This window comes from Solanum stenotomum, chromosome 3, assembly GCF_019186545.1.
Source record: "Solanum stenotomum isolate F172 chromosome 3, ASM1918654v1, whole genome shotgun sequence".
NCBI lineage: Eukaryota > Viridiplantae > Streptophyta > Magnoliopsida > Solanales > Solanaceae > Solanum > Solanum stenotomum.
The window spans coordinates 61,728,574-61,741,509 of record NC_064284.1 but is presented as its reverse complement, the minus strand read 5'-3'; the positions used below and the strand labels follow the sequence as shown (position 1 = coordinate 61,741,509).

General features: G+C 29.1%; 1 protein-coding gene across 1 annotated transcript; it reads right to left on the bottom strand.

Annotated features, from left to right (window-relative positions):
- On the bottom strand, nt 1-780 carry LOC125859140 (uncharacterized). The gene has a single exon (XM_049538856.1). The coding sequence runs from the start codon at nt 778-780 to the stop codon at nt 1-3; it is 780 nt and encodes a 259-aa protein (XP_049394813.1).
- Nucleotides 781-12,936: the final 12,156 nt, after the last annotated feature.

Sequence of the window (12,936 nt, the reverse complement as noted above, 5' to 3'; positions counted from 1 at the left end):
TTAAGCTTGGCTATGGAGGACAATGGCCAATTGTTCTTGTAGATGAAATTTGGTTTGCTTTGCAATGAAGTTTTCTATGGCTTTCTGAAACTCTTCGTTGCTTAATTCGTCTACTTCATGAGCTGTCTCCGGCGATACAGAATCGCCGGGATTTGTGACTTTCCGGCATTTCTCTGTCTCCGATCTCCGGAATTTGACGGAAATTTCCTCCACGGTTTCCTTATTCAGCTTCTCCGATTGAGTTCTCCTCGGTGCTTTCGGTTTCGTCAATACCTTGTTCACAACCGTTTCCAGTTCTTCGGAACCGCATGATTCCTGATTTGTCACTATGCTCTCTTCAAAAATCGTCTGTTTGTCTTCATACACAATATCTCGAGCTTCAATTCCCGGAACCAGAGAAGAGTTTCCGGACGAGAAATCAGCCGAAAACTCGGTGTTTTTGAGAAACGAGTCATAGAGAACTTCAGCTCCGGCGACATTCCGGAAAATCGAAGAGTCTCTGGAGTGGAGGCCGGACTTCAAGAGGAGAATGAGGACAATGAAGTTGCATAGGATGAAAATGAAAACAGGACTAAGTAGTAAACCGACAATTTGACGGAAATACTCGCCGGAAATCCTCACCGCAAAAGGCAAACGAGTGGAAATCCACAACAACAGAAGAACCACAAAGCAAAACTCAACAACACGAAAAACCTTCGCAACGCATTTCAAACTCCAGAGTTTCACAATCACCGCATTATCCTCCACTTTCACACCGCCAACAAAATCGCAAACGTCCATCGACAAAAAAAAAAAGCAACAAAAATATGAAAAAAATAAAAATAGAACAATCCAGCACTAAAATTTCAAAAAATCCGATTCTCCGAGAACATACAGCATCATTCACAAGGTAACCAAACTGAAGAATCTAGAGTTTGAACCTCAAATACTGAAATTTTCCGAGAAAATACAACATCTACACAACGTGACGAAGCTGAAGAAACTTAAATTTGAATCTTCAAACAATGAATTTTTCCGAGAAAATTTGAAAGGAAAATTGGAAAAAGCTGTAAAATTGATATGATACTTTTGGTTTTATTACTGAAAGAGGAGAGAAAAAGACTGAGGGTTTTTTGGATTTATTTGCAGTGCTGTAGGAAACGTTTCAGAAGAAAAGGATTTGGCGTTTTCTTATACAGTACGAGTCAAATGAGGAACAAAAGAATAGTACGGAGTTAAGAGTAACAACAAATATTATTTGATATTCGAAATTCACTAGTCCTATTAATATTGATTGGTTATGTTATATGCTATGTTACACAGGAGTAGATTTTTTTTCAATGGCTTTTTATATTTGGATTTATTATACTTGAGCTGAGGGTCTTTTGAATAATTTCTCTAGCTATCTTCATAGGTGAGATAGTAATAAAGTTTGCGTACCTTCTATCCTCTCAAAATTTTACTCATACGATTTTAGTGAATGTGTATATATTGTTGTTGTTGTAATGAGTTTTTTGATGAGAGATAGTAATAACAAATAGATGGATATGTTTGTTTTGATCGTATTGAAAATGAATTTGATTGTAATCCACTTAGATAAATATAAGTAAAAATATAAATTGCATAAGACATGAATCAAACAAAATGGTCCTAATCCATTTTAATCTAAAGTACTTCCTTTTCCTCTGTCTCTAATTACTTGTTTACTTTTTCTTTTTTAGTTGCCCTTAATTACTTGTCTATTTTAATAAATCAAGAAAGAATAATTTTTTTTACCTATTATACCATTATTTACTTTAGAAAAGGTAAAACTTTTTAAAATCTTAAAATTTTAATTTATCTATTTCATAATTAATAGTGGTAAAATGGTAAATTCACTATATCAATCGTTGTTTTCTTAATAAATGTGTCAATTTAAAAGTGGACAAGTAATTAGAGATATAGGGGAGTATTTGATCTTTTGTTAATTGAGTTAGCTTTGCAAAATCTTTTGATTCTATAAATTGTGTTAGTTTTAATTTCAATTTATCAACTACTTATTTTTATGGGTTTTATTTGAGCTGAAATTTTCTCTCTGAACACAAAAATACTATTCAGATTGAAATTCAAGATCTTTTACTCCCTCTGTTTAAAAAAGAATGACCTATTTTCCTATTTAGCTAGTTTAAAAAAGAATGGCTTCTTTCTTTTTTTGTAACATTTTTTTAATGTGGCATGTTTAAGGCCACAAAATTAAAGGACAATACATAACTCTAATTTTGAACCACAAGATTCAAAAGTTTTTTTTATTTTCTTAAACTTCGTACCAAGTCAAACTAGGTCACTCTTTTTGAAATGAAGGGAGTATTAAAGATGAAAGAATTCTAATCGTCCCATCATTTCTTTGATGCTAACTAAACACTAACATTAGGAGTACTAAAATATGTGAAAATGCTACCAAATAACTATTGATCATTTTCCTAATTACCTAATGTTGAATATTGTGAAATATTTAGTTTACCATTGGGTTACGTCAAGTATAACAACATGGAATGTTTGTTATTAAATTAAATATCCAAGAGGAAAATTTTCACATTATGGTGTTAATTTTTATTTTTGGGTATTAATCTACTTCATTGTGAGGTTTTATAGCCTTCCTCTAATCAAGGAATTATGAACTAATTCAGTTCATCTCCCTAGCTTTTTCAAACCTTTTGTATACCATTCATGCATGAAATAAAAGAGTATGGTATTCATGTCATAACTAGTTTCATCAAATATAAATTCAATAATGATTTTCGAGTTTAAACTTTACATATTATAAATTCTAAGATAGTGATAATCAATGTCAGTTTCTACTATGAATATTTAAACTACAACTATCGAGTTCGAAAGAATTAACTCATAATAAGTAATTTTCTTTTTGACCTTATAGAAACAGGTGATTTATAAGAATGATCTTAAGATCATGAGCCGTCTGGTATTTTTGACCTTATTACTTTATGGATAAAACTTTAAATTTAACAAATTTTATTTTATAAGCAACACTTTTGACTTTGAAAATTTGTCCATGAGACAAAGGCACAACGGGGGTCAAAAGTTGAAGAGCATTATCAAGATCATTGGGCGTAATTGAAGTGTATACATTAATATTGTTCTCTCAATCTTAATTTATATGATACAATTTAATACACATTAATATTGTTTCAACCTCAACTTATATGATATAATTTAAATTTAAATATCCTAGAAAATGTCACTCCCACCCCAAGTGCAGAGTGCTGACTGTCTTGCACAGTCCAATATCCATGGGATTTGGTCGGCTTGGGTCTTGTGTTGTGTGAGTTGCTTGTTACTCATATTTCCATATTATAAAATAATGTTATAAATTAGTATTATTTTGGTTAATTTTATGTAGCATATATTTTACTCTTTGATTTATTAAACTTATTTTTGTTTTACTTTTAATATAGCGATTATAATTATAAATATTAATAGGCATGTTTGGAGATGAAATCAAACTTTAAAATATATGGTTCAGAATTCTAGTATTTCTTAGTTATTGAATTCTAAAATAAGTAATTTATATGTATCAAGTTGATTTCTTAAGATAAAATAGTGTTTGGGCGAAAATTATTGGGATCAACCGATCAAACTCATACCATGATTTCTAGCTCTGCTCTACATATTTAGACAGTAAAATTTCAAAATAGTAATTCTTTTTTTTTCAAAAAATAAATCATGCATAATCAAATATCATTACCTAAATTGAGATGGAAGCGATATATCTTTAAAATCTTTTTGCACAATTTGTCTCTCAATTACAAAAAGAGAAAAATACTTTATTAGACATACATTCATATCATATATACTAATTTTACCTGCACTTTCAAATAATTATGTATCTTACTATACTAATTAAGAGTTTCCTATCATATATTGAGGAATATACACCTAGCTACATATATTTTTGTTACCAGATACACTAAAATAGGGAGAGAAGTGAGCGAGATGGGGAGGGAGGTGAGCGAGATAGAGAGGGAGATAGTCATGCAGTGTCCCAGATATATGTGAATCACACTAAATACGTGTATCTGTATGTATCTAGTGTGATTCGTATGTATCTAGAAAACTAGATACATAGAAGAGTAGCAAGCGAGATGGGAGATTGAGAGGGAATCGAATGAGATATGTCTATGCATCTCAAATACATGTAAATTCACTTGAATATAATATATCTGGAACACCTACTAAAAAAACAAATAATCAACTATCTCTATCACTCAACATGCCAACTGTGAAACCTTTTTTTATCCTTAATGAAAAAACAAAAACAAAGAGATAAGAGAATTATTTATAAAAATTGAGAGGCCAAATTGGAAGAAAAGATGTAGAATGTTGAGGTGTGGGCAGACAAAATAACAAGAATACATTGGTCCCAACGCAACACTTAGTATAAATTATCACTTTCCAACAATACAAAGAATTGCAAGGACTCTGACCATTCGCCCCCACTACACAAATAAAGCAACAAATCATAGTTTTTATATATTTAGGAATTCATAGTTTAATGACTTTTTTTTTAACATTTTGGTGTCACGAAATATGAATTCAAAATTTTAAGTGTTTTTTATGCATATTTTCATTGATTTTTTGAAAGTTAATCAATCGATTCCATTGAACCCCAAATTTAGTTAGGTCGGGTCTCACAGGCTTAGTGAGTGGCATTCGTTGCATTTTTACGAATAACATTTCTTTTTTCAGCATTTCAATGTCACGAACAAGTGAAGATTTTAAGCATTTTTTTCATGTGTGTTTCAGTCCATTGTTTTTTCAAAAGTTAAACGATAGACCCTGTTGGCTCCAAACTTATATATATATAGTATTAATTGGTTTATTCTTGTAGTTTTTACGTTTCATGTTTTTCGATTTTTGTGCTTCTATCACATTAATTCGATGTAATATATATATATATATATATATATATATAATAAAATCGCATCAATATGCTGATGTAATTTGCTTCTTTTAGAATTCAGTGTAACTCGATTTGTTACCAGTTGTCTTATCTTCTTCATTGTTGCTTTTCCTTATTTAAATACTTTTTTTAGTTGATAGTTTATCAGAAACATTCTCTATCTCCATGAGTAGGATTATAGGGTAAAATTTGAGTATACTTGATCCTTGGATATTTAATACAGTTCGAATGTGACACCTTTTCTTTTGATCAATCTGATAAGATGTTATTAGTGAATCTCCACTCTTTTCTTTATTTGATATAAAGATATGTCAATTTATTTCGCCACAATTTTTGAGTCAATATATATATACCTCGAAATCAACGTCTTTGCATTTGCTGCGGGGAAAAGGAAGAGACTAATCAATTTATACTATAATGGTCGATAGAGAATAATAATTATACTAGTGGATTATGTCTAGCCAATATTCTTTGAACTTTGGTTATTGATAAGATTTTATAATTATAAAAATATTATAATATATTTAAAATTATGAATTTTAACAGATCGTTTGATGATTAGCATGTTAAAATTATAATTAATTAGGAATAAATTATTAAATTATATTATCCCATATTTGGTGTGTATAATTTTTTGACATAGAGATTAACAATTACGAGATTGATTATACCGAGATTGTGATCTTTATTTTGTACCGCACCCTACATGAAATAGCAATCCTTATATTAAACAACAAAATATTTGTTATACAGAAGAAATTGATACTAACAAAAATTAAATGATCAAACTGATGAATCGCAGTCTAGGTGGAGTTTATCAATATATATAAGGAGTCTAAGTTTCTAAAAAAGGGATATCTCAAAATTTGGTCTCAAATACTGAGTGGTGGAGCTTAGAGAATTTGATGAGAAATATTCAATAAAAAATTCTCAGCTAAGTTACAAATATAAAAAAACTGAATATATATTTATAGTAAGTAATATTTAACCTCTAGATATATGACATGATTTTTTGACAAAAAATATACACCAAATCACTCTTTGCCTAAGATGGCTATGTCCATACTTTGTATAAATGACCTTTGAAAAAGTACGATGACTCAAAGAATGCACAGCCTATAATATAAAGCAATGAATTATCTCAGGTGTTGCCATGTGGCTTAAATTTTATTTGTCCCAATTTATGTATGTAATATTATTTAATTTAAAATAAAAATAAAAAATTTATTTTTGAAATTTGTTATTTATAATAAAGTTTAGATATTTGTGTCTGCTATACATTATCTTCTCAAGAAAAAAAAGTAATAATTTAAAGTTAAATTATTTATAATTATCAAAGATTGAGATTTTATTTTTAAATAAATTAGAAAAGAAAAAATATCATATCATTTGGGACAACGAGTAATGGAGAACCACCTTATATTAAGGAGTGTCAAATGGCTTTTTTCATAGACAAATTATATTATTTAACTAAATCAAAAATTTAATTTATGTTAATACACTTTATATTAATTTTTATTTTTTTATATTAATTTCCCTTCATGACAATGTGGCTATATTAATTATATGTCCAAATCTAAAATTTACAATTTTCTCAAATATATAAGNTAAACACAACACATATACCATAACGAATCATCTACAAAAATTAGTGGGTGTTCTAATCGAGGTTCAGTCAAGATTTTGCGGTATTCAACTTTTCCCTATCTCTTTAATTTATTTATGGAATTTGATGTAATTTTATGACAAGTTTTCTTATATGTTGTTTTATTCATTAGTTTGATTGAAATGATTAATTTGTTAGTTGTTATATCTCTCTATTTAATGTATGAAGGTAGATTTAATCGATAATTATTTTTATTTATCTAATTCCCATTGTTAGTTGTGATCTCTTAAAAATAAACGAGTCATAACATTGTTTTTATCTTGATTCAGATAATAATGATAAAGTAGGTATAGTTAGGATAAAAAACAAATAAATAAATAAATAAATTATTGTTGTTTAATTTTATCAAACAAAAAATTATATTTATTTTTAACAATTCCTTATTGTTTTATTTGATTTGAAAGTGTATACTTAATTTTGATATTAACTTTAAGAGTAATAAAAAATATAAATATTAAAATATAAAAAATAAAAGATATAGAAATGATGCCAGAATTATATATTGTATCATCAACATTTAGATTTATTTTACTTTATTTAGTTTTATGTATAAAGGAAGAATATCTGTTTTCTAATGACTAGATGAGTTTTAGGCGTATTAATAAATATTTGTTTCAATTAAGAATGTGGTTACACATCTTTTTTGAGACAGTAAAAGAAACTCAAGGATGCGGTGACGCACCTTGTTCAAAAAGATAAATAATTTTTATTAATTTAAAGTAAGACTTATAGACAATTATTAGATGAGATGCGAAGAAGACAGTTATGTATCTAAATGTCAAGACCAAGAATGCGGTTATGCATCTAGGTTGAGACCAAATAAAAGTTCAACAATAAAGATATGAGTGAAACTGTAGCATATAAAATATATCCAAAATAATTTAAAAGTAAATAGAAGTCAATAAAAGCAACCATGCTAGAATCACGGGACTCGAGGGATGCCTAATACCTTCCCCTTGGTCAACAGAANGCTTTTTTCATAGACAAATTATATTATTTAACTAAATCAAAAATTTAATTTATGTTAATACACTTTATATTAATTTTTATTTTTTTATATTAATTTCCCTTCATGACAATGTGGCTATATTAATTATATGTCCAAATCTAAAATTTACAATTTTCTCAAATATATAAGAAGCCATAAACACCTAACTAGTGGACGACATATGTTAGATGATTATATTACAAATTTATTGTTTATGCAATACCTATAGAAAATTGATTTATACTATATTTTATTTTCACTAGAAAAAATATTTTCTTTAATTTAAAGAAATTTATTTTTTTAAAAACAATATGTTTTAAAAAAGAAAATTGATCTACTAAATATGAATAAATTTTAAAAACATTTTCGAATTTTAAAATTGATCTACTAAAATGACATTTATGAAATTTGTCTTCCTACTTTGGTCAGAGAAGTTATTTTTCTATTTTTGAAAGTTCTTTTAAGTATATTCTTTTGAAGTATGATTTTCAAGAAAAAGTGTTTTTTGAAAATATATATTTTTTCTAAAATAAACTAGAACACTTTGTTTTTCTAAATAAACACTTCTAGTAGGAAAAATAAGAAGAAACATTTTTCACCTTTCAAAAGCTTGATCAAACAAGCTATCAAATTGAAATTCATTTCGTATAGTGATTTTGTAGACTAGCAATTCATTTGATTATCAATTTGATTTTTTTTTTTAAATATTGGACAATAGTTTGAGTTGAACCAAGGTTCCAAAAGTGCTCTTTTGAGAAAATTATTCTCTTCAACTTCTGGAAAATAAATTTTGCTACTATTCAAAAATTCATATTTTCTTCTTAATATCTTAGCCAAACACCTCAATCTATAAAGTAGGCACTTTTGAAATAAGTATTATTAAATTTCTAGTTGTTTGGCTAAACGAACTTTAGTAATAACAATTATATATATACCCATACCACTTTACTCCGATAAACATTATACATTTATAATAAAATGATTATATATATATATATATATATATATATATATAGGAATATATAGATGGTGAATTTTTTGAACTATTTGAAATAAGGCTTGAAAATTTAAGATTTTTCTTTATATATCGTGATAGAACTCTTTTGGCATAAAGAAATAAGTTATTTGTATTTGGGTCCTCATCATTCACACATATCACTTGCCTTTATTTTTTTAAATAACTACTTAATTTAACATGAAATACTTCAAATATATTCTATGACATATTGAAAAATTGATATGTTGTAGTGCGTGTAATTCAAACTCATAATTTAATGGATTCGGAACCTAAATAAGCCATAAAAACATAAAAGTGACCAAAATAAGCCACTACTTTATTAAGTAACTAAAATAGGCTTAGTGGAAGAAAAAATTCCACTTTATTTAATATTCTAAACGTTTTTCGTTAGTCTATTTTAATAAATAACGGAACTATTTTCTACATTTTATAAAATGGAACTATTTCTTACACTTTATAAAGTGTAAGTTTTTCTTACATTTTGTAAATTGGAACTTTTCTTACACTTTATAAAGTGGAAGAAAATGTTTTATTTTACCAAGAGGAATATTTTTCACGTTTTTATCTCTTTATAAAATTTTTGCAGTGTTTGTCATACAATTATATTGATTTGACATATTATAAAAATGGAAAAAATTATTACATTATGTATTTTTATTTTTTTATTCTGAAAAATCTTCCAATCTCTATTTAAGGACGATCAAACATAGTTGATAGCACCTACAACATAAAGTCTTCTATATTTGTTCATTTCAATCTCAAAAAAATAAAATCTTCTAAATCAAAAGTTAGAGTTTCGATTTATTGGGATGACGAAATTATACATGACGAAAATACCGTTTATTATAATTGTCCTCCTAAACACAATGCTAAATATTCAATTAATGTCCGATATCATAAATTTATAAAAGAATAGGTATAAACAGTATTGATTATAATTTGATTATAGTCGGAAAATACCCTACTTCATTTTTATCACAAGGACAAGTAAATTTTGGAGAGTGGATTATCTATAATGACGAATCGTTGACCGACTTTTTGAGGGTTCCAAATGACTACGTAGATCAAATCAAGTTAACAATACTTGAAATCTATGTTAGGAAGGAGCCTAAGACTAGTCAACAATGTTCTCCTTATCGGTCGGTGTCCATCCCCGATTAGAAAATCATAATAGCATTGATGGATTTCCGATAACTCAATCTACTGATTTTCCTAACATGACTCATTATGAAAATATTCTTACCGGTCGATATGATTTTGATTTGAACGAAACTATCAATGAAAGTGATTGGTAATGCTCAATAATTATATTTCAATTATTATTTGTTGATTTTGTCAATTATTTATTAATTTATATGATTTGTTATTCTTATTATTATTATTATTATTATTATTATTATTATTATTATTATTATTATATATTTTGTAGCGGTTTACCTCAGCAAGATAGGAATATTGCTCCAAGTTATGGACTAGATAATTATTTTGGCCAGTCCTCACACTTTGAAATGACAGAAAATGTTGGGACATCCTCAAATTTCCATGTCTCACCTACTTTTGATGCAAATGATTATCGGTATGTCCAACACTTGATTTTTTTATTTAAGTAAGTTAATTGCATGAGACAAATATTTATACTTTTTTACATACATAGGGAAAATATCACACAAGATGAGCCCATTGATCCTGTGAATATCGATGATCGTGACCTTCCAAATTACGGCTCATCTTCAGCTAGTGATAGTGATGATTTGCCTAATGCCGAGGAATGAAGAGATAATGTTCCATTTGAGGCATCATCTAGTGATGATGATTTTTTAAATGCCCAATCGATCGTCAAGACCAATGTCCATGAGTCCGTTTCGTAATCATGAAATTCCTTATCTTGATCATCTCCCAGATGGTCCAGATATCTTTGGCGATACACATGATGAATATACATCACAACATACGTGGCGTGAACCGGAAGATTTCATGAATGATGCTATTTATATTGAAAAAGGCATGTTATTCAATTCAAAGAAGCACTTGCAAAGAGCAGTTAAACTTCTACATTTAAAGATAACGAGGGAGTACTTTGTTATTAAATCGACAAATAAATCATGGCGACTTGTTTGCAGGCGTATAGAACAAGGATGTCGATTTAGGCTAACTTCTTTTTAATGATAAACATACTAACATGTGGAAAGTTGGAAGATACATTAAAGAACATACATGTGATATGGGTACGTGCCGCGATGGACATTTCAACTTGGATGTTGAGATGATTGCTAACGTCCTCCGTGTTGATATAGAAAAAACGCCAAGGTACTATTTTATCCTGAGATGATTTTTCTTTAATAAGAAAATATTTAATTTTTATTTGATAATTAATATTATTTTTACTTTTCAGGTTTCCCATCAAAGACTGACAACCGTTCTTAAAGCATATGGCATTTCGATAAGCAGAAGAAAAGCCTATCTTGATTGCAAGCGTGCTTTTGGAAAAGTCTATGGTACCTGGGAGGGTTCTTTTATCGAGTTGCCGAGGTTCATGGAAGCTTTGAAACACTTCAATCTCGGAACAATAGTTGAATGGAAAACAGAGTGGCGTGTCATGTCGTTGAAGATGTATTCAACTATGTGTTCTGGATTTTTAAACCATGCATTAATGGGTTTGTGTTTTGTCGTCCTGTTATATCGATCGACGGAACACATGTCTATGGAAAATATGATATCAAGTTGTTGATTGCGATTGCAACGGATGGTAACGGCTCAATATTACCTTTGGCATTTGCAATAGTTGCGAATGAGAACATGGAGACATGGATTTTATTTTTGGATCATTTGCACTAGCATGTTGTCAAGGGTCGTAGAGGTGTGGAATTGATTTCAGATAGGCATCACAGAATACTCTCATCCGTGTATAATTCTTCCAATTGGCAGGCCCCATTTAGGTTCAATCGTTTTTGTTTAAGACATTTGAAGGCCAATTTTCAAAAAAGATTCAAAAATGTCACTTTGAACAACCTTTTATGGGCAACTGCAAATCACTATCAGGAGAATTTTTTTTTGAAAAAAATGGAGATGATCAAGGAGATTAACCCGTAAGCGTATGTGTGGTTAATGAAGAACGATCTTGACAAATGGACATTGCACAGGGATGGAGGTAAGAGATGGGGCACGCTGACAACAAACAGTTCCGAGTCATTCAATGGTCGTCTTAAGTCAGTCAGGGGCCTGCCAGTTACTGCAATGGTAAGACTAACTTATAATCAGATTGTGAACCGATTTGTTACAAGATCAAAATTTGTCAATCAGCTAGTATAACAAAAGCAACAATGGATGACTAAATCATTCAAGATTTTTGAGGATAATCGAAAAAAGTCACAAAATCATACACTTATCAACTATCACCAACAAAGGAAAAACATATTTGAGGTGTAGACACATATGCATCATGGCCGTGGTGGTAATAAGCACATTGTAAATGCATCACAAGGAAAATGTCAATGTGGTAAATGACAATCATACCACATTCCGTGTTCTCATTCAATAATTTAATTTGACCAAATTGGGTATCAATCATAGGAGCATATGACACCAGAATTCAGCGTGCGTAGCTACAAAAAAGTCTACTCTGGACAATTCAATCCACTCGGCGGTGTAAAGTATTGGCCTGATAGTCCTTTTCTTATGATAGCAAATAAAATATATTTACAAAAGTGGGCGTAAATAAAATCACCCGTATACATAATGAAATGGATGTTCCCGCAAGTACACTCACTCGCAAGTGCTCAACGTGCAAACAAATAGGCCATGATAGGCGCAACTGTCCTTCACGAGCTCGAAACGCCTCATATGGTGGTAGTAGCTAAAGAAAGATATTTAACTGTGTTAATTTATTCTTGTATCAATTTCTATGCAACTTTTTATTCGTATTTTTGATCATCCTCGAGTCATGTTTATATTTTCAAATTTTTTCATCCACTTTTTTTAAAAGAAAATACATACACCAAATAATAACTATATATAATTAAAATAATAATACTATACACCTTTAAAAAAAGATACATACACAAAAATAAGAACTATATATAATTAAAATAATAATACTATACACTCTCAAAAAAAGATACATACACAAAAATAATAATATTATGTTCCACAACCCTTTCTTGAAATTCTAAGAACATCTCGCTGTCTAAGTCTCGTATATCCATCCTCATCTTCATTGTCCTTCTTCCTCTTTTTGGCCGGAAGATCCTTTATGTTCACATTCTTTAAAAAAACTAGTAAAGAGTTGCAAAAATTATTTGATGTACTTGATCCTTCATCATGCGGTCTAG

Excerpts from the sequence above, each read along its gene's own strand:
- LOC125859140 (XM_049538856.1), bottom strand. The coding sequence starts at position 780 with ATGGACGTTTGCGATTTTGTTGGCGGTGTGAAAGTGGAGGATAATGCG.